General features: G+C 41.6%; 1 protein-coding gene across 3 annotated transcripts in view; it reads left to right on the top strand.

Annotated features, from left to right (window-relative positions):
* Peak1 (pseudopodium enriched atypical kinase 1) overlaps positions 1-19,610 on the top strand; it is a 230,639-nt gene that overhangs the window by 180,466 nt on the left and 30,563 nt on the right. For all 3 annotated transcript variants that reach the window (XM_013346256.2, XM_026779029.1, XM_026779030.1), the window contains one exon: positions 9,436-9,620. In XM_013346256.2, coding sequence (XP_013201710.1) covers positions 9,436-9,620 — 185 coding nt within the window. The remainder of the gene's footprint in view (positions 1-9,435; positions 9,621-19,610) is intronic.

Below are 19,610 nucleotides of genomic sequence, written 5' to 3'. Positions count from 1 at the left end.
GTCACCAGAAGCTAGGGCAGTGGGGGAGGGGAGGTGTCACCAGAAGCTAGGGCAGTGGGGGAGGGGAGGTGTCACCAGAAGCTAGGGCAGTGGGGAAGGGGAGGCGGCCTTAGTCCAGGGTACAACAGGGTTTCCATTAGAATGAGTTTTGGTATCCATTGTGCTACATGATGACAATAGTACAGTGTGTATTTCAGAATTTCTGAAAGAATATATTGTAAGCCTTACCACAAAAAGATCAAAATGATACATTAATTAATTTTGTTTAATCTATGTTGTATGTATGTATTGGTGTGTGTATATGTGTGTGTGTATGTATACCAATTGCACTTCATAAATTATTGTCAAATACAAGGAAAAGCAGAATAGTTCATCAGTTCTTCACATACAGTCCATGTAAGATCCAGTAGACCATGTAAAGATCACTATCTTCACACTGTGCTGTATCTTGGGTCTTAGATCTTTCCAAAGGCCCCTGTGCTAAATCTGAGTGACCAACCCATGTTTCTCCTGGGAGGTGATGAAACCATTAGATGGAGACCCTTTGAAGAGAACTGAGGCACATGGCTTTAAAGAGAATATTGGGACTCCGGTCTCAGTTTCTGTTTCTCATCCCTGCTCCCTTTTCCCTCCCCCTCCCCTTTCTTACTCCCTTCTCTCAGAAGCAGCTTCCTCTGCATATACCCACCATGATACTGCCAAGTTAGCATGGAATGAAACTGTAAACCATGATAAATCGTTTCCTCCTTACAAGTTGATTGTCTCAGATTACTTTGTCAGGGACAGGCAGCTAACCACGCAGATGCTGAGATATTTTCTTTTTCACTCTGTTGACCTTTGCACTGGCAGAGCAAGAACATATCTGGGTGAAACTATTGCACTGTAACCCAAACAAAGCTGTCACACCAAATTGTGCTAGAAATTTAAAAGGAAAGAAAAAAAAATCAGTTTTACTTAAGGTTAAGTAGTAAATTTGATTAAATCTCAAGCCTTGATCACTTGTGTTTTGTTTTTAACTGTGTGTGGAAAAGGAAGAGCACGTGTCCATTTCAGGTGCATAGCAAGACCTAAGGGAACACTTGTAAAATGGGTCGAGTTGATTTTCCAGTTAGGAATTTTAGCCCTTTCTTTTACTGACCATAGAAAGGACATTTGACAGATCAGCACGTATCATTCTCAAGGAGACAACCTATGTTTGTTTGTAATAATAAACTCTCAAGCCAGGGTAGTGGTGGCCCACACCTTCAATCCCAGCACTCCAGAGGCAGTGTGTGTTAGAGGCCAGCCTGGTCTACAGGGTGAGTTCCAGGATAGCCAGGACTATACAGAGGAACCCTGGCTCTAAAAACAAAAAGGCAGAAAACAAAACAAAACAAAATTCTACTCTGAAAAGTATTTTCAAAAATAAAATGACCCGTTTTCCCCCACGACTTAGACGCAGGTCTTCACTTGAGAAGCCTGTTTCAACACAATAAGCACGTCTAAGACAAAGCTCTTCATTTTCCCCTACAGACATGCTCTGTCCCACGTCTTTCCTTCTTGTAAATGGCCTGCTGCCCATCCATTTGCTTGTGCCAGAAAACTGAGTCATCTTTGATTCTTTTCATGCCCTTTCTCTAAGAACTCAAAATATTAAGTCCTGTCAACTAAACTTCCAAAATAAGCACCACATCTACCTCTCGTTTTTGCATCTACCGGTCTGCCTTGCAGCATCTTCCACCTCGTTCACTGAAGCACTTTTGCTAATTCTCCTGACCCTCTGTCTCTAGACAGTCCAGCACTCCTAAAGGCCCAGCCCCGTTGTTCATCCACAGTAAAGGAGTCTCTGTGTAATGCCAGCTTAGTCTGTCTCCTGTTTCTCATTCCTTGTTCATACTCGCTCAGGACCTTAGCTGTCTGTGTCTCAGACATGATGAGCGTGACCCTTTGGTGGGCCCCGTCATCAGAGGATAGTTGACCCTGTCGGTTGTTGTATAACTTGACTGAGTTTATAAGGGTGCAGCAGGGACAAAGAAGTTCTCTCTTAGGACACAACTGACACTGTCTGGAGACATTGTTTGGTTATTACAGTCGGGAAGACAGGAAATACTGGAGTGACACTACTGTGTGCATTGCTCTCCACAACAGGAAAAATTATCTTACTCAAAAAATGTCAGCAGTGCCACTTTTGAGAAACAGGGCTTAGAAATGGCCCATAATAAATACTCTGTAAGCCTTGGCTACTATTATTACAATTGTTGCTGTTATGAGAATAAGCCTGCCTCATAGTGCCATTGTTAGATGTGTATTTAAGCACTGTGCCTAGCACTCAGTAAATGTGGAGGTAATTACTATGAGGCAGACAGATATCTGTAAACAGTCTATCCAAGAGCATCTTCTACTTGAAGAAATACTTTTGCAATGCAAATAATTGCTTTTTTGGCTTTTTTAGGGTTTTTCAAAATAGAGTGCATCTATAATCATTATAACTTTATATTTCTTTTTTTAATTTATCCAATATTTTATTAGTTTTTTAAATTAACATACCAATGGATTTTATTATGATGTTTTCATACAGCTTGCTTTTGTTGGTCCTTCCTCACCCCCTGCTCTCAAGCTGGTCCCCCTCCTTCCCACAGTGGTCCCTCTCCTACATTTTTGTCACACACCTTCTAGTGCCCTCTTTTTCCTCTCCCCTCTTAACAGCTTTTGCCACACCCCCACGGCCTTATTTCTCATTCCATGAACTACACCTCACCTCCTTCTATTTCAATTAAAGCAATTTTCCTTTCAAAGCATGCTTACAATCAGGCATTCACTGGATCTGTACAATGTGCTTGCACCCTTGCCTTATGGTGGAAAGAACATGGACATCAGAATTGGACAACATGGCTTCACATTGCCACACTGCCACCTCTGTACTCAACAGAATCAGACCATTTGCTTCCTCCAGCCTCAGTTTCCCTCTCTGTGAAATGGGAGGAATGGCTAATATGTCTTGACACTTTGGTGAGTTGAATGGAAAGTGCACAGCACACGCAGCACCGGGTAGAAGTCTGTCCCTGTTCCGAGAGGTCGTAGGTCTCAGGGAACACTTGTTCCCTCATCTCATCTGGTACTTGTACAAGCTCCTCTCCCTGCTCTGACTCACGGAGCAGAGGAAGATAAGAGTGGTGGGAGAGGCCTTTCCTGTGCTTCTGGGTGTGGGACAGTCCAGGATACCATCTCCTCCCTAGGCTGTGTCTTTGGTGAGAGCTGGGCTTTCTAAGAGCTTGTCTTTTCAGAAAATGTCTGTCTCTTTCTCACCCCATTCTTCAAAAGCAAACCAAGGCTGAAATGGGGGTGCCGAGTAATTTCTATAGTCAGTGAGAATGGCAACCTAATTATCTGCTGTTGATCTACACAGATGCCATTCTGACTTTGTACTTCACAGGACTTTAAAACTGTAACTTTTCTGAAGGTCACAGTGACTTTCAGTGGCCTGTGTTCTTCCCTGCTTTGCTGGCATGCAATCCCGTGCCTTGAAAACACTTTAAATGGCTATAACATGTTTTTACTTTTTTATTTTTTTAAATGACCCTGTGCAGTGTCAGAGAGAGAGAGAGAGAGAGAGAGAGAGAGAGAGAGAGAGAGAGAGAGAGAGCCAGAGAGAGAGAGCCTGTTTCAAGCCCTTGCACCTAGCTGCAGTATCCTGTGTGCACACAGGAACGCCTGTGTTTGGCCACACTGTTAGACAGTTGCAAGACCTCATCCTATCTCAGTTAAAGGTTAATCTTGGTTCAGGATAAGAAGTTTGACGGTTTCAAAGCCTATGGAGGCTTAGTGCAAAATTGGACCTACTAGATAGTGATCAACAGATATGTTTTCCCACCTGAGAATGCCAGTAATTGGGAAATGTGGCAAAATCAGGTTGATGACTTGGAAGCCAACGTAGGATTAAAAAATGTCACCATGGTGGGGAGTCCTACAGGTGGAGATACAAGAAGAAAAGTTGGGTTTCCCCCTCTTTCCTCCTTACAGATCTTAAAGGTGTGGGTCATGCATGATGGCTGTCCTTGATTGACGGTTGATGCTGATCCCACGTCTACAAAGACCATCGTCCCTTACAACCTTAGAAATAAACAGCTCAGGAAACCAGAAACAGAACATGAAACGTTTCTTCTGGTGTTCAGTTTTTAGGAAAAAGAGTCTTTAGAAAGTACATTAATTTATTGGTTGTTTTGAGCACATAGAGACAGGTATACGTGCTGAAGAAAGCTGACCAGTAAAATGTAAAATGCTGCTTGCTCCGAGAGATGGACAGTCTCTATAGAATTCTGATTTCATTTACTACCCCTTCTGAAGCTGAACAAAGGTGGTTGACTTTGAAACTTAAAGTTGAACTAAAATTATGGAAATATTTATATGCAGAAAGGCCTTTAATCTGTTCTGATGAGAAGTTTGATTTGCCTTTTAAAAGGTATAGTCAGACATTTAACATATTTTTACAAAAATAGGTCTTGAACAAGTTTTCCAGGAAAAAGATTATTTCATTTGATGCTATAATGATTAATCCTACCACCTGGGTAAAGCAAGCAAGCTTTCACATGGGAGATTGTTTCTATAACTTCAAATTATGTATGAATATTGCAGACTGGTGAGATCTAACCGTCACGGGATTTATTTAGATAACACAAATCTGTAGCAATGTGTCTGTTTCTTTTGAACACCTTATATTCATCCTGCAAATTCAGAAGAATAATCTGTAGCAAATATGACAGTTTTTAAGTATTGGGTCAAACATATCAAATTACAATGAAAAACTAGGCTTTAAGGAAAAGTTGACTAAAGATTTTAAGAACAGCCACCCCTCAGAATCTGCTGGGGTTTGGTTACATGATTTTCTTGGATACCAAAACAAAATCCTTGAGTGCCTAAGTCTTTCTGTAAAATGGTGTAGAGTTTACTCTATATATAACCTCTTGAAGACATTTTTGTCTTTTTTGTTTGTTTGTTTTTGAGACAGAATCTGGCCACACAGCCTAGGTGAACCTTACACTCACCACGTAAGTCACTCAGGTCTTGAACTCTCAGTTCAAGTCCTCCTGCTTCAGTGTTCTGAATGCTGGTCTTACAGAAGTGTGCCACCGTGCTCTTTATAGACTTTAAATGGTTTCTTGATCACTAATCATAACCTAGTTCGATGTAAATGCTGTGTGACTAGTAATTTTCTGTTTTGTTTGGGGAATAATGAGAAGAAAATAAGGTGTATAAGTTTGATTCAGTCCCCCCTTCCCCCGAATATTTTCTATCAGAGGCTATAGGACCGGGGAGCCGGCTGTGCAGTCAGATGTGTATCGTCTTCCATTATGAAAATAGAATGGTTGCTGACAGTGACACAGAGGCTAAGCCACTTTGACAGAACCTGAAGATTAAGGAGTTAGATATCATTACCATAGTTATTACAGACTTCCCACCTTCTGTTACAGGACTGGAAACTCTTTCAAAGGAATTTAAATAGCAGAAATATAAAAAGCTCCAACTTCTTCATGGGCCATTCATTACTTAAACATAGTTTTGTTTTATAAAATAAGATGAAATTTACTTACCTTGCAAAACTACCTCATTGGTCAGTATTTTACTGTTTGAACACTTGTTGGCATTTAGTAACTGAGTCTCAAATTATATTCCTTATGATTTTCATTTTGTAGAATTTTTTTCCTTGTCTCCTGAATGAAATGGGAGAAGTTTCATCATCTCTGTTATCTCCTTCCTCGAGGTACCATTTGTTCAGAAGATCAAAGAGACAGGAAAACAAACATCAGCTTCTAATTTCCACACACGTTGTCCATCACCTCAAGCATCTCCCAGTAAAATGTTGGAGAGGCATTTTGTTATGAGATAAAGCCTGTATATATCACTTTAGATTTGAGATGATTTTCTGATTATTTGGATCATTTGTTTTCTTAAAAAATAATCTAAATTCCTTTATAGAATTAATGTGCCCATTCAGAGACCAGGAGGAGGGCTTTCTCTCTTCTTTCCTGGCTAGTCTGTCTTTGTCTTGCTCATACTCAGGGGTGAGTTGCTTTTGCCTCCTGCTGTCTCCAGTCTTTTTCATCTTCCTCATGTCACAGCCTACACTTCAACTCTGAGAACCTCCCTTTTTGCCTCTCTCTTACTATTTTAATAACACAGAAAGCTGTTCTTCTGTCAAGCATTAAGACATTACGTATCATTGATGCACTTCTTAAAGTCTTTATTACTTTTAAGACTGTCACTGTAAATGCAGATTAAACATTTCTGCATCCATTTGCCAATTCATAACATTCTTCCATACCACTCTGAATGCGCCTGATCTCGTCTTGCATATTTTTTATAGCTGATAATTACTCGAACTGGAAACCTAGTATGCGAGTGCATGCATTTAAAAAAGTGTCTGTGAAAACTAACCTGGAATGTAGGCTAGGCTACCCTGGTCCTCAAGGAGTTAATAAATCTGGCTTTCACTTGCTTAGCTCCCCAAAGGTAATTTGGCACATTTTCAAGGCCAAACCCCTATAGTAAAGGTCAAGGTGCAGCGGGTGTTGCTGAAGTGCAGGATCCGAGTGTCTTGGCACAGCATGTACAGCTCAGCGGCCTCTGCTCTGCTGGCTTCAGAGCATGGCTAAGAGACTTGAAGAGGCCCTGTGAAAGTGCCCTGCAATGGGGAGTTGTATGAGTGAGTACAGTGGGTGAGTCTTTGGTGTTTCTTGCTTTTTAGCGTCCATGTTTTGTTTGTCCACACTCCTAGAGCAAAGTTCTGTCTTATGTTTGTGGAAGAGATCAGGGATTCCAGCGGTTAATGACATTTGCTCTTATAGTTGCGTTCACAGTAGCTGCTCCCCAGCACCAAGGTACAAAAGCAACCTTGGCAAGCCTACAGCCACAACCAGAACTCTGGATGGAGCACATTTGGCCTAAACAGTGAGCTCCAAGTTCAGAAAAGATAGAATGGAGAGCAGTAGAAGAAAACCAGCTGACGTCAACCTCTGGCCTCCCTAGACACCTACACAAGCGAGCGCATGCACACACACCTGTGTGCGGTATGTAAATAAACTAACTTCAGGAAAGGAAAAGGACCAAGAGGAAGCTTAGAGCTTGTTTGACATTGAATCCAGGACCTAGAGAGTGCTAGAAAATCACTGGCCCACAAGGTGTCCTCAGCCCTTTTAAACTTCTGTTATTCTGAGACAGTCTTCTCAGTTGCTCCGGCTAGCCTTGTGTCACACTGGAGCCCAGGCAGGCCTTGAATTGGAATCCTTTTGCTCTAGTCTCAGAAATAACTGAGATTACAGACCTGCACCACCAAACAGAGGGGGCAGCCAGTCCCAGAGCTTTCCTCTACGTCCCCAGTGCTGGGGTTACAGGCACAGGCCACCTGTGTCCAGCTTTTCATGAGTTCTGGGGATCTGAATGCGTGGCCTTTCCTTGCACAGTAAGTACTTTGCCAACCGAGTAGACTCTCCAGCCCCTAAGCTTCTGTAAGAGATTTTTGTTTGTGTGTCATTAGGACATACATCAACTGCAGACAAGGGAGTAATCTGAATCCTACCATTCTTTATTATAAAAATTACACATGTGTCAGTATAGCAATATGAGACTTGAAATCTGCTGGCTACACAGCTTCAGAAATGCTCTTTCTAAGCCAGCAGAGCCAGGGGTCCCTCTTTATATCAGCAGTGTGCAGTGAACTGGAAGTTCCATTATGGGCTCTAGCTCCTGGGGACAGGAGAGCCGGGAACGAATTTCTCCAGCAGCAGTCAGCAGGGCAGTCTGTGTAAAAATGCTGCCTCTCCTCAATGGGCTGGCTGCCTTAGTCATCAGTGCAGAAACAAGGCCTTCCACACAAAACTGGTTTCTCGTGACATGGATAGCATGAGGAGGCAGTAACAAGGGAGCTCAGCTTCCATGGCTCAGTAAAGACAAAGTGAAGTGACACTTCCAAGACACTCTCAGGCGCCACTTCACGTCAAGCCTGGATATTACCGAGTAGTTATGCACATACTTAAAGAGAAAGAGAATATTCTCTGCTAGGCAGAAGTTAATAGAAACGACTTCTGATTTCAAGGCAGCACATATAAAGTGACTAGAAAATATCCCTCCTTCGAGAGGAAAAATGTTAAAGCTTCAACATTGTGCTTCTGCAGTCAGGTTATTAGTTCCCTAGAAGGACAGCCAGTATGGCCAGTCGATGAGCTCCAGGCTCAGCGAGAAACTCTGTCTCAAGAAGGAAGAGAAGTAATTGAGGACCCTCAGTGGCATCCTTTTTCTCCAAATGCACACACCCATACATGTAGCACTCCCTCAAAAGTTTCTGTGTCTCTTGCCCATAAAGACGTCAGGGAGGCTTTGGTAAAGGGATGATAGTCTCAGAGCGCTTCTCAGACCCTGAGGCCTTCAAAGACACCTGATCTGAGTGTATCTCATTGGCCAGCCATTTTCTGCTCCAGCAATTAGTGACCATCTGATCCCCTTGGACTTCATGGCCGCAAAACTGGCATAGTTTAGGTAGTTTGGGGAGAGGGAAGAGTTAGCCAAAAGTAAGTGAGCTGGCAGTGGCTGAAAAGAAAACAACTAGTCTTTCATTGAATTGTGACCAGCAGGATGCTTCAGAATCATTTTCATTAATGAGATTTAAGCTTTCTTCTCCATTTGACTTCCCTCCTGCACCCTGGTAGATGAGAACTGATGCTTTTGTCTGCCTGGCATTAACTTACCAAAAACAGTTACACCCTTATTTGCATGGTATAATCACAATTTTATTCCTAATTCTTTCTACATAGCTCAGTAAATACTTTAACTTAGCAAATACTATGTAGTAAGTAAAGTAAATAAACTGTGGTGTTTGCTATAGTAGTAGAGTACTATTAAGTAATATAATAAATATAGTAAATATACCAGCTGATTTCCTGAATTCCTGAGTGTTTCTCTTTAACCAGTTAAGGATTCTTATTACTATTGTTACCTCTTCTCTTAAAAAAATAGATTTAGTATTTATTTAGACTTTCACGTATGAAAAGCTGAGACTTTTCATTTAAGAAATTCTCAGACTTCCATCTAATTGTTCTATTCCTTGCCTATTAATTCTCCAGCTCTATTTGAGGGTACCCTACCTCCACTAGTACATGAATCAAGGTCAAGCATCAAAATACTTGGTCTCTGCTCGGCAAGCTGATGACCCACTGTTATGGTTATAGGGCTGTTTATTCACATCAATGGGAAATGCGTCTTCCATAAATCTCATTTTTAAATTTTTAAATTTCTTATTTATTATTTTTCACTGCCAGCTCTGGCCTAGAACTCACAGTGACCTACCTGACTCTCCCTCCCAAGTGCTGGGATTAAAGGCGTGTGCCACCATCTCCTACCCTATAAATGTAAATTTTAACAGAACTTTTGAATTCTAATTTGATGAGCTGTCTGATTTCGTTTCAGTCGCGTGACCCATGAAGTGGCAGAGGAATTTTCTCCTCAGGATCCAAAACCTCTGGCTGTGAAGCAAGATGGCACTTCCGTCACACCAGCTTCGCCCCCGCCTGACCTGGAAAGGGAAGAAGAAAAAGATGACACTGTGGATCCTATAGATCTGAACTCCTGCAGCGCAACATATAGCAATCTAGGTAAGTCGGAATATTATATATATATAATATATATAATTTATATATATAATAATAAGTATAAATAAGACAGTATTTGTACTTGCCTTTCTGTGTGCTGGCTACAAGTTATATTTCCCTGGAGGATCAAAACTTGTACCATTGGCACTATAAATTTACATTTACTTCAAAAAATAATATTCGAGTTTTCACGAGACTTATTTTAAATTCCTGCTACCATGAGCATGTGCTAAAGGTGCTGGTGTAGGCCCTGCCTTGAAGGGAAAGAAAGGAACTTGAATTCAGTATAATATGATAAATACAATTGTGTAAACACATATGGAATATTTTTGGTGTACACAAAGAAGGGTGTCAAAAGAAATCATTCCTGAGCTGACTTAACTTGTCAGAGGGCAGAAAGAATGTTCCAAACAGGCAATAAGTGAACAAAACTGTGGAAACACAGAATGGCCTGGTGCCACAGCCATTCAAAGTCCGGCAATGTGGAACGTTAGGTACGATGTATTTCAGGTTAAAATCTCAGACCTTTTGTTATATGTGATGGTGACCCAGCAAAGGGCTTCAAGAAGACAGATGACGTTTATAATTGAAAATGGGTACACATGGGCTATGGTATTTGGTAACAGGTGCTCTAACTGCAGAACCACAAAAGAGGATGAGAAAAGGGAGCCTCGGTTAAGACAGGGAGAGAGGACAGTGGACACATCGGAGGGGTATTTTAGGTAGGATAAGGTGAAGAGCAGAATCTCTGACCAGAAGTATGAGCACTGCCATTGGAGGCGTTGCAGAGGCTAAGAGCTGTGCCACAGGCCTACTATAGTGGAGAGTGTGCAAGGGGGATTACACAGAATTGCTTCAGAATTGTTACAAAACTTCCTCAGTTCTCTTTCCTCGCGGTCTTTCTAGAATTCCCAGTGACTTCTGAATTTTCTCCCTCCCTTGAGTTTCTTCCCTTCTGAAAAGGAAAGCCTGGAGCAGAATAAGTTTTCTGGGGTTCTGTTTTTGTTTTCGTGCCTATGTCCTGTGGGTAAGAAGAGGTGAGCAGATGGACCAACTGCAGTGTAGTGTGCCCGAGGGATTCTAATGGACCGCTCACCCTGGTTGGAAACCACTGGAGTTTGTCTCTCAAGGACCTTGTTTCTCATCCCTCTTCCTTTTCCTCCATTGTGTTGTTTTAAGGGAAAAGGATACCAGTATCAGCTAGTATACTTGAAAACTGAAAATGATAGGTTTCTTAATTAACAAGCCCAAAAGATTGAAGCGATACATAGGAGAAATGCTCTAATCTCCTTGGGAGACTCAGTCAGAACGGCCCTCAAGTAGTTGAAAGTATATTCTACACGGAAAAGACTTCTGACTTCAGTTCCAGTAGATATATTGTTGAGTGGCTTTTCAGACTTTTCTCATTCTTTTATATTTCAGGAGTACATATTAAGATGAAGATTTTACTTACTTTGCGCTCTAAAATAGCATGTCAGGAATTACATATTGAAGATATTTTTGCTATTCCAAAATTTCTCTTATGACAGCCTCAGTGTACTGCATCACTTTAGGAATTGATAGCATACAGCATCACTTCTTAAAGTTTTCCATTACCAAATGGGTGTGGTGGATGACACCCATAATCCAGCACTTGTGGGCCTCGGCCAGGAGAACTGTGACTTTGAGACTAACCTGGGCTTTATAAGACTGTCTCAAAAAGAGAAAGGAAGAGTGAGGCATGGTGGCACACGCCTTAATCCCAGCACTTGGTAATAGAGGTGGAAGATCCGGACTTCAGTATCGTCCTCAGCTGCAGGGTAGAGTAAGCTTGAGGCCAGGCTGCTCTACATGAGACCCTGCCACAAAAAAACAACAACAAAAAAAATCTCATTTTTTACGCCGGGCGGTAGTGGCGCACGCCTTTAATCCCAGCACTTGGGAGGCAGAGGCAGGTGGATCTCTGTGAGTTCGAGACCAGCCTGGTCTACAAGAGCTAGTCCCAGGACAGGCTCCAAAACCACAGAGAAACCCTGTCTCGAAAAACCAAAAAGAAAAAAAATCTCATTTTTTAAAAGATTTTATTTTATTTGCATTACTGTTTTGTCTTCATTCATGCCTATGTAAGGGTGTCATATCCCCTGGAACTATAGTTACAAATAGTTGTGAACTGCCATGTGGGTGTTGGGAATTGAATCCAGGTCCCCTAGAAGAACAGCCAGTGCTTTTAACCAATGAGCCACTATCCCTCCAGCCCCTTTATTTAAAACACACACACACACACACCAACTTTAAGTTTTATTATTTTCCCCATTGTTAGACGAGGAAAGGAAGGCAGGGGAGTTTGGACCAAGTTAGAGCCCAGAGAGCCGTAGGTACTCATGACTCATTAAATTCTTGTAAAGCTCCGGAGGGCTGGGATTTCAGTTGGGTTCTTCTCTCTCTCTCTCTCTCTCTCTCTCTCTCTCTCTCTCTCTCTCTCTCTAGCAGGATTTCTCTGTGTAGCCCTGGCTGTCCTAGATTTCGCTCTTTAGACCAAGCTGACCTCAAACACAGAGTCTACCTGCCTCTGCCACTAGGATTAAAGGTGTGCAGCACCACTGCCTGGCAAGGCTGGGACTTTCGAGTCGTCAACTTTCAGATGCAAAATTTAAGACTTTAAAAAATTACAGTTGCCTAGAGTCTAAAAATTCAAACTGTCCTGTGAAAAAGATTGCTTTCCGTTGAGTTTAGCTCAGTGGCCGAGCTCTTGCCTAGAATCATAAGGCCCTGGTTCAATGCCCAGCACTAGGAGGAGGAGGAAAACGGATGAATTTCTTTCCTTTGTCATAGGATATGATGCCTATGTTATCCAGTCTTCCTTTGGGATTTTTGTTGTTCTTATTTTTATTTTAAAAAAGAAAAAGAAAAGAAAAAACTTGCAAGTAAAAAACATTACACACCAAAACTAACCAGACCCAACTCTAATAATCTCATTGGACTTAGCATAGTCATTCTGAAGCCATCGAGCTTCTGGTGGGTTTTATACTTTAACTATCAAATATACTTTTATGCACTTATCAAGTACTGAAAAGTGAAAAATCCAAAGCCAAGTTAGAACTAGAAAAGTAACTAGCTTTCACCCTTCTTTAAGTGCTTAAGTGACTGTGCTTGTCTTTGTATGGTTTGATACGTGCTTAATTTTTCTGCCTTGGAAGAGTAATAGTTAAGGTTGGTTCAGTCAGTTCTAGATGCTGAGGATTTGGGTTTATTGCTCTTTCCCTGGTGTAACAAGTATGTAGGTGGCATTTGGAGCTCTTTTTGTTTTTAAAGACATTCAACAAATCATCTCTTAAAATCTTTTAAACTGCCCCGTGGGTAATTTTTTTGTGATTTAAAGCTCCAGTAACTTTGTATTTTTAATGGTACCGTTGAGCTTTACCTGGTGACCCACACCAGTAGTCCTGACACTTGAGGGATAGACAGGAGATCAGTAATTCAAGGCCAGTCTGGGAAACATGGGGCCATATCTTACAAACAAATCGGGGAAGGGGAGCAGGGAAGAAGCTAAGTGGGCAAGAGCACTGGCTGTGCAATCGTTGACCCTAGTTTAAATCCCCAGTGCCCACATAACAAACCAAGTTGGGCAACACATGCCTGTCACCCCAGATCTTTTTTTTAAAAAAAAAAAATTCTCATTTCACATACCAATCCCAGTTCCCACTCCCTCCCCTCTTCCCAATCCTCCCTTCTTCCCTGCACCCCACCCCTCATCCACTCCTAAAAGAGGGTAAGGCTTCCCACGGGGAGTCAACAAAGTCTGACACATCACTTTGAGGCAGGACCAAGGCCCTCCTCACTATATCTAGGCTGAGTGAGGCATCCCTCCAACGAGAATGGGCTTCAAAAAAGCCAGTTCAGGCACTAGAGATAAGTCCTGGTCCACTGTCAGTGGCCCCATAGACTGCCCCAGCCTCTCAATTGTCACCCACATTCAGAGGGCCCAGTTTCATCCTAGTTTCCCCTACTAGCTCAAGTCAGGTGTTTCAGTGGGTGTCCCCATCATGGTCTTGACCCCTTTGCTCGTATTATTGCTCCTCCCTCTCTTTAACTGAAGTCTGGGTGCTCGGCCCAGTGCTTAGCTGTATATCTCTGCATCTGCTCCCATCAGTTGCTGGATGAAGATTCCATGATGTCAATTAAGGTAGTCCTCTATCTGATTACAGGGTAAGGCCAGTTCAGGCACCCTGTCCAATATTGCTTAAGGTCTTAGCTGGAGTCATCCTTGTGGATTCCGGGGAATTTCTCTAGTGCCAGGTTTCTTGCTAGCTCCATAATGGCTCCCTTAATCAAGATATCTCTTTCCTTGCCCTTCCTCTCTGCCCTTCCAGTTTCCTCGTGTTCTCTCTCCCTCTCCTGTTCCTCCTCCCCTTCCACCACCACCCCCCGACACTCCCAATTTTTCTAGGAGATCTTGTCTATTTTCCTAGGGGGATCCATGTATGTCTCTCTTAGGGTTCTTGTTACCTAGCTTCTCTGGGGTCATGACCTATAGGCTCCTTATGTCTAATATCTACTTATGAGTGAGTACATACTGTGTTTGTCTTTCTGCATCTGGGATACTTCACTCAGGATGTCTTTTTCTAGCTCCATCCATTTGCATGCAAATTTCAAGATGTCATTGTTTTTGTTTTTGTTTTTGTTTTTGTTTTTGTTTTTACTGCTGAGTAGTACTCCATTGTGTAAATGTGCCATATTTTCTTTATCCATTCTTCGGTTGAGGGACATCTAAGTTGCTTCCAGGTTCTGGCTATTATTAATAATGCTGCTATGAACACAGTTGAGCGAATGTCCTTGTGGTGTGAGTGTGCATCCTTTGGGTATATGCCCAAAAGTGATATTGCTGGGTCTTGAGATGGATTGAATCCCAATTTTCTGAGAAACTGCCATACTAAGTTCCAAGTACAAGTTTGCACTCAACTCAAACAAATCAGTAGCCTATACTATATACAAATGCTAAAAGGGCTGAGAAAGACCTCAGAGAAATATCACTCTTTAAAATAGCCACAAATAACATAAAATATCTGGGGTAACACTAACCAAAGACCTGTATGACAAGAACTTTAAGTCTTTGAATAAAGAAATTACGGAAGATGGAAAATGGAAAGATCTCCCATGCTCTTGGATAGGTAGGATCAATATAACAAATATGGCAATCTTACCAAAAGCTATCTACAGATTCAATGCATTGCCCATCGAAATCCCAACACAATTCTTCACAGACCTCAAAAGTAGCACCAGTTCTATTGGGATAGGGACAGGAAGCTTCCTGGAGCTTGCTGGCTGCCAGCATAGCCCCAGGTTTGTGAGAGACCCTGTCTCAGGGGAATAAAATAGTACGTCATTCTGCATGGTGATCACATGGACCACAGGATGAGCTGGCCTTCACCAGTGGATTTTACAGCATGTCTGCACCCAAAACTATTTCCCAAAAAAGTAATCGAATGCCTCATTTTATTAAACCTTAGACATTTTCCTGTTTCTTGTGTCTTGAAATGTCTTGAAGAAGGATAACTGGTTGTCTTATGTGGGCGTGTCTGACTATTATCTTGCTAGAATCAGAAGTGTGTAAGAAGTTCTATTCTGTTGAAACCCAGCTGATAACTTTAGGTCTTCTTCATTCACTTTGTAACTAAGTACTCTGTACATTGCTTTTTTAAAAGCTCAATCAAGTCTCCCTTTACTCCACATATTTTTTTGGCTGCTCCTCTTTCTGTATCCCTACAGCCTAGCACATTATCTAAAACACACAGGAGGTGCTAAGAATGTGTTTGAATAAATGAGCTAAAAATGACTGCAGTGTTTGACTTTTGAAGATTCCTACATGAAAGAAGTCTGACTGTTCACAGGAAAGTTCATGTAAGAAATTTTCAAGTCATAGTTTATATGCTCTATTAATCTGGCTTGTTTTTTTTCTAATATTGGACTTGCATAAGTTTCCTAACTAAGGAGGTATATGAATTTTGCCTTCATTTCCTAAGGATCTCCATAAGAACCTGTCCACATAACTCATTTTAGTCACTTAGAGTAAATCCTTAAAGCTGCACCCTTCAAACACCAACGCAAAACATCTAAAAGCATTCTGCCTGCAGTACATTGCTGTCAGTGTTAAAGGTAAGCATGGCTAACCATAAAAGAATGGTATTCTTTATATTGCTGGTCTTGATGTTGTGGTTATAGTGTGCCATTCAAAATGCCAGCTCTTAAGGCATTCTGAAGAGTACCTTACAATGTATATTTACTTGATAAACAGTTGTTGGGCAGGTATCACTCCATACACTATAGTGTTAATTATTTGAACCAAAGATTAAAGTATTGCAGTTAAGGACGGATTCATCAGATTAAGGCACTTGCCACCAAACCAGACAACCTGAGTTAAATCCCTGGATCTGCCGTGGTGGAAGGAGAGAACCAGCTATCCAAAGTTGTTGTCTGAGCCCCAAACTTGTGCATATGTGTGTGTGTGCGTGCACACAATAAATAAATGAATGAATTAATGAATAAATAAATGTGATAAACTATTTTTAAAAGAATTGCAGTTAAGATTATCTGGAACTAAAAAAAAGCTGAAGTTGACAGTTTTGAACATTTGTTTGAGCATTTGTTATATCCTTTTGTAATTATTTCTATTAAAAGAAATCGTGTATTTTTGTTCCTAAGTTAGTTGCATTCATATTTGAAAATAGTTTACCATATCTGAGACTTAGTTAAAAGAGTACAGTATCCAAATTACACAGATAACTTACCCCTAAATAAATGACCTGTGGCTTGAGGGAGGTTTTCCGTGGAGGCCGTGTAAACTGCGGCCTGTCAGCTGCTCGGCTGCTGGCATTCCCTAAAGTGCTCTGTCTATTTGAGGATGCACGCAAGTGGCTGAGGTCAGCCGGTCTTATTGTTCGACATGAAGTTGTCGTACCCCGTGGCTTGCTGGTTGTTGCTTGCATTTCGCTGTGCTTGGCAGATGAGGTCCTTTCCTCCTGACTCGGAAGCCTGCTGCTTGGGAACAGCGCTGGCCTCAGCAAACGCAAGGCCCTATTCATTTGACAGAACTGGTGAACAGTGCTGGTGTTCTGTAACATGCAGTGTGTATTTCCGTGTTTGGACATGACTGTCTCTTTGTTCCTTTCTCTTCCCATTCTCTTTTTTTTTGGTTTTTCGAGACAGGGTTTCTCTGTGGTTTTTTTGGAGCCTGTCCTGGAACTAGCTCTTGTAGACCAGGCTGGTCTTGAACTCACAGAGATCCTCCTGTCTCTGCCTCCCGAGTGCTGGGATTAAAGGCGTGCGCCACCACCGCCCGGCTTCCCATTCTCATGTATATTACCTACCCTGAGATGGGGGATAGATTAGAAATGAAAACTGAAAATATACTTTAAATAGGGGGAAATGTTCTTTTTTTTTTAATTGAGCTCTACATTTTTCTCTGCTCCCCTCCCTGCTTTTCCCCTCCCCTTCAACCCTGAGATATGTTCTCTTAATTGGGACTTTAATCCTACCAGTTAGCAATCAGCTGTTTAATACCAACTGGCTCTAGTTCCAGGTATGGTGCTAGGAACACTAGCATAGCCTTCGAAGACCTGCTCTTTTGGAGAGAAAGGCATGAGGCTTCCCTCCTTCACGTCCTAACTACTGTGTACTGAGAGGTTTGTGAAAGTGTCTTTTGAGAGGGATCTAGGTCATAAACACTACAGCTTTTACTAATCGAGCCACTGTAGGCTGTTCAGAAGATGCACACTCATCCCGGGAGCTGTGTGTGGGATGACAGGAGGCAAAGAGATCCGTCAGGAAACCATGCCTTCCTCTCTTGTTAGAGGAGCTACTTGTGGGCAAAGGGCAACTCCTATTTAAATGTGTCATTATTTAGGGCCCTGTGATGTTGGTGCTACCAGATCACAAGCAAACATTTATTGTGGTTTGCTTTTAATGTGTCTTTCATATTTCCATCACTATAATGATGTAATTACTATTTTAAGTTTTTCATTATGCAATCTTTTAAAATATTTATTTTAGAGATACCTTATTTCTTGTGTACCTATACCAATCTTGTAAATTATAAGAATTTTATATCAATCATTTTTATTCATAGTGAATTAGTTTCCCTTCCTGTTGAGTTTTCATCATTTGCTTTGCAGACAGTGACATGATACAGGGCTTTCTTTATCTGTCCGTCCAAAGGCACACTTAGGTGGGGAGGTATTATAGCTGGAGTGTAGAAAGGCTGGAGAAGAAGAAATGAAGGCTTGAGTTTGGTTTAGTCAAACATTGTCCAGAGGACCTTTTTAGCTATAGCAAGGCAAGATTTAGAATCGATCTTTTTTTCCCCCTTTCCATTTAGAAAGCTGGTATGCCGCAAAAATGTAGAGTATGTGGTGTTCTGTCTGCTGCTGAAAACTGAGCTTTAGTGTCTGGGTCCTGGAGACTTTACAGGAATGTACAGGATTAAACATTCAAAATAAAAGCAACTAAGATACCAAACTTTGAGGACATAGACCTAAATGATTGGAATTTGCCCCCTCCCACCCTTTGTGGGAGGAAATAAAGCCCAAAAACATGAAGCGCTTTGAGATAGAAGATAGCTTGACCTACTTGCAGGGACTGTGGAATGCTCCTGGTTTCATTTAGAGTGGCGGAGTTCCTGATTCTCTTTTGAAAATCCCCATAGCGCCCATGAGGTCCTGTGCTGCTGTTGGAGGAGAGAGGCCTGGAACTATTTTATATCCTACCACTTCGGCTGTCTCTTTCCATTTGGAATAAATGATCAGTTCTGTTGGTTTTCTGCCCTTCAATTCGGCAGCCATTTACTGTGCAGATGCTGTTTGTCTTATACCGTTAACATGAGATTCAGAAAGGATGTATTAAAACTCTGGCAACAATGTAACAGAGCTCAGAGAATACAGGAGGGAGTGATGGCTTTGCTTCCATGCGGAGGTGGAGAGCAGAGTAGGAAGGCGTCAGTTGAAAATTTGAGCTGGGCCGAAGACAGAATACTTTTTTTTTTTTTTTTGCTAAGGCAAAGATATAAAAATAGGGGTTCTAGAATGGCTCAGTGGTTAAGAGTGTGTATTGCTCTTACAGAGGACCTGAGTTCAGGTTCCAGCACCACATCAGGTGACTCACAACCACCTGTAATTTCTGCTCCAAGAGGGATCTGATGTCTCTGACCTGCAGACACTACACTCACGTACACACACCATATAATTAAAAATAAATATTAGAGGGGGGGGAACCTCTTAAGAGAATAGAAAATATGGACCGGAGCAGCTAATGCAGCAGTTAGGAACATTGCTGCTCTCAGAGAACCTAGGTTTGGTCTACAACACACATGCAGTTCACAGTCATCTGTAACTCCAGCTCTAGGGTACAATAACAGGAGTAATTCATGTTGAAGAGTAGCTGAGAAATAGCGATAGATAAGACAAAGAACCTTGACCAACTTATAGAAAGTCTGAACTTTATTCTGAAAGTAGCACCAAACTGCCCACTCAGCCATCTTCCACCTCTCAAATAAGCACTACAGAACTGTGTACACCTTGCCTTACTTCCCTAATCCTCAGATAATCTTTAGAGGAAAAAAAACAGGTACTTCTGGAACTCTCGGTGCTACTCATATCCTCAGTTATTGCTGGTTTTCCTTATTTGGAGATATGGGTAGAAAATGACAGCCCATAAAATCTTTCCTAGGACTTAGATAAAAATTGGGTGATATTTCCTATCTGCATCTATCTCTCTACTTACCTAGCCACTCATTCTTAGCCAGATTTTTGCTTAGACCCATATGTAAAAATAAGACATAGTCCCTGCCACTAGTGCACAACCCAGTAGGGATTTCAGACTGTGACCTGAGAGGAGGAGTATGTATGTGTGTGTATGTATGTATGTATGCATGTATGTATGTGTGTATGTATGTATGTGTATGTATGTGTGTATGAGTTTATGTGTGTGTATGTATGTATGTATGTATGTGTATGTATGTATGTG

Source organism: Microtus ochrogaster, chromosome 5, assembly GCF_000317375.1.
Source record: "Microtus ochrogaster isolate Prairie Vole_2 chromosome 5, MicOch1.0, whole genome shotgun sequence".
Lineage (NCBI taxonomy): Eukaryota > Metazoa > Chordata > Mammalia > Rodentia > Cricetidae > Microtus > Microtus ochrogaster.
This window is presented reverse-complemented; position numbering and strand designations above follow the sequence as displayed.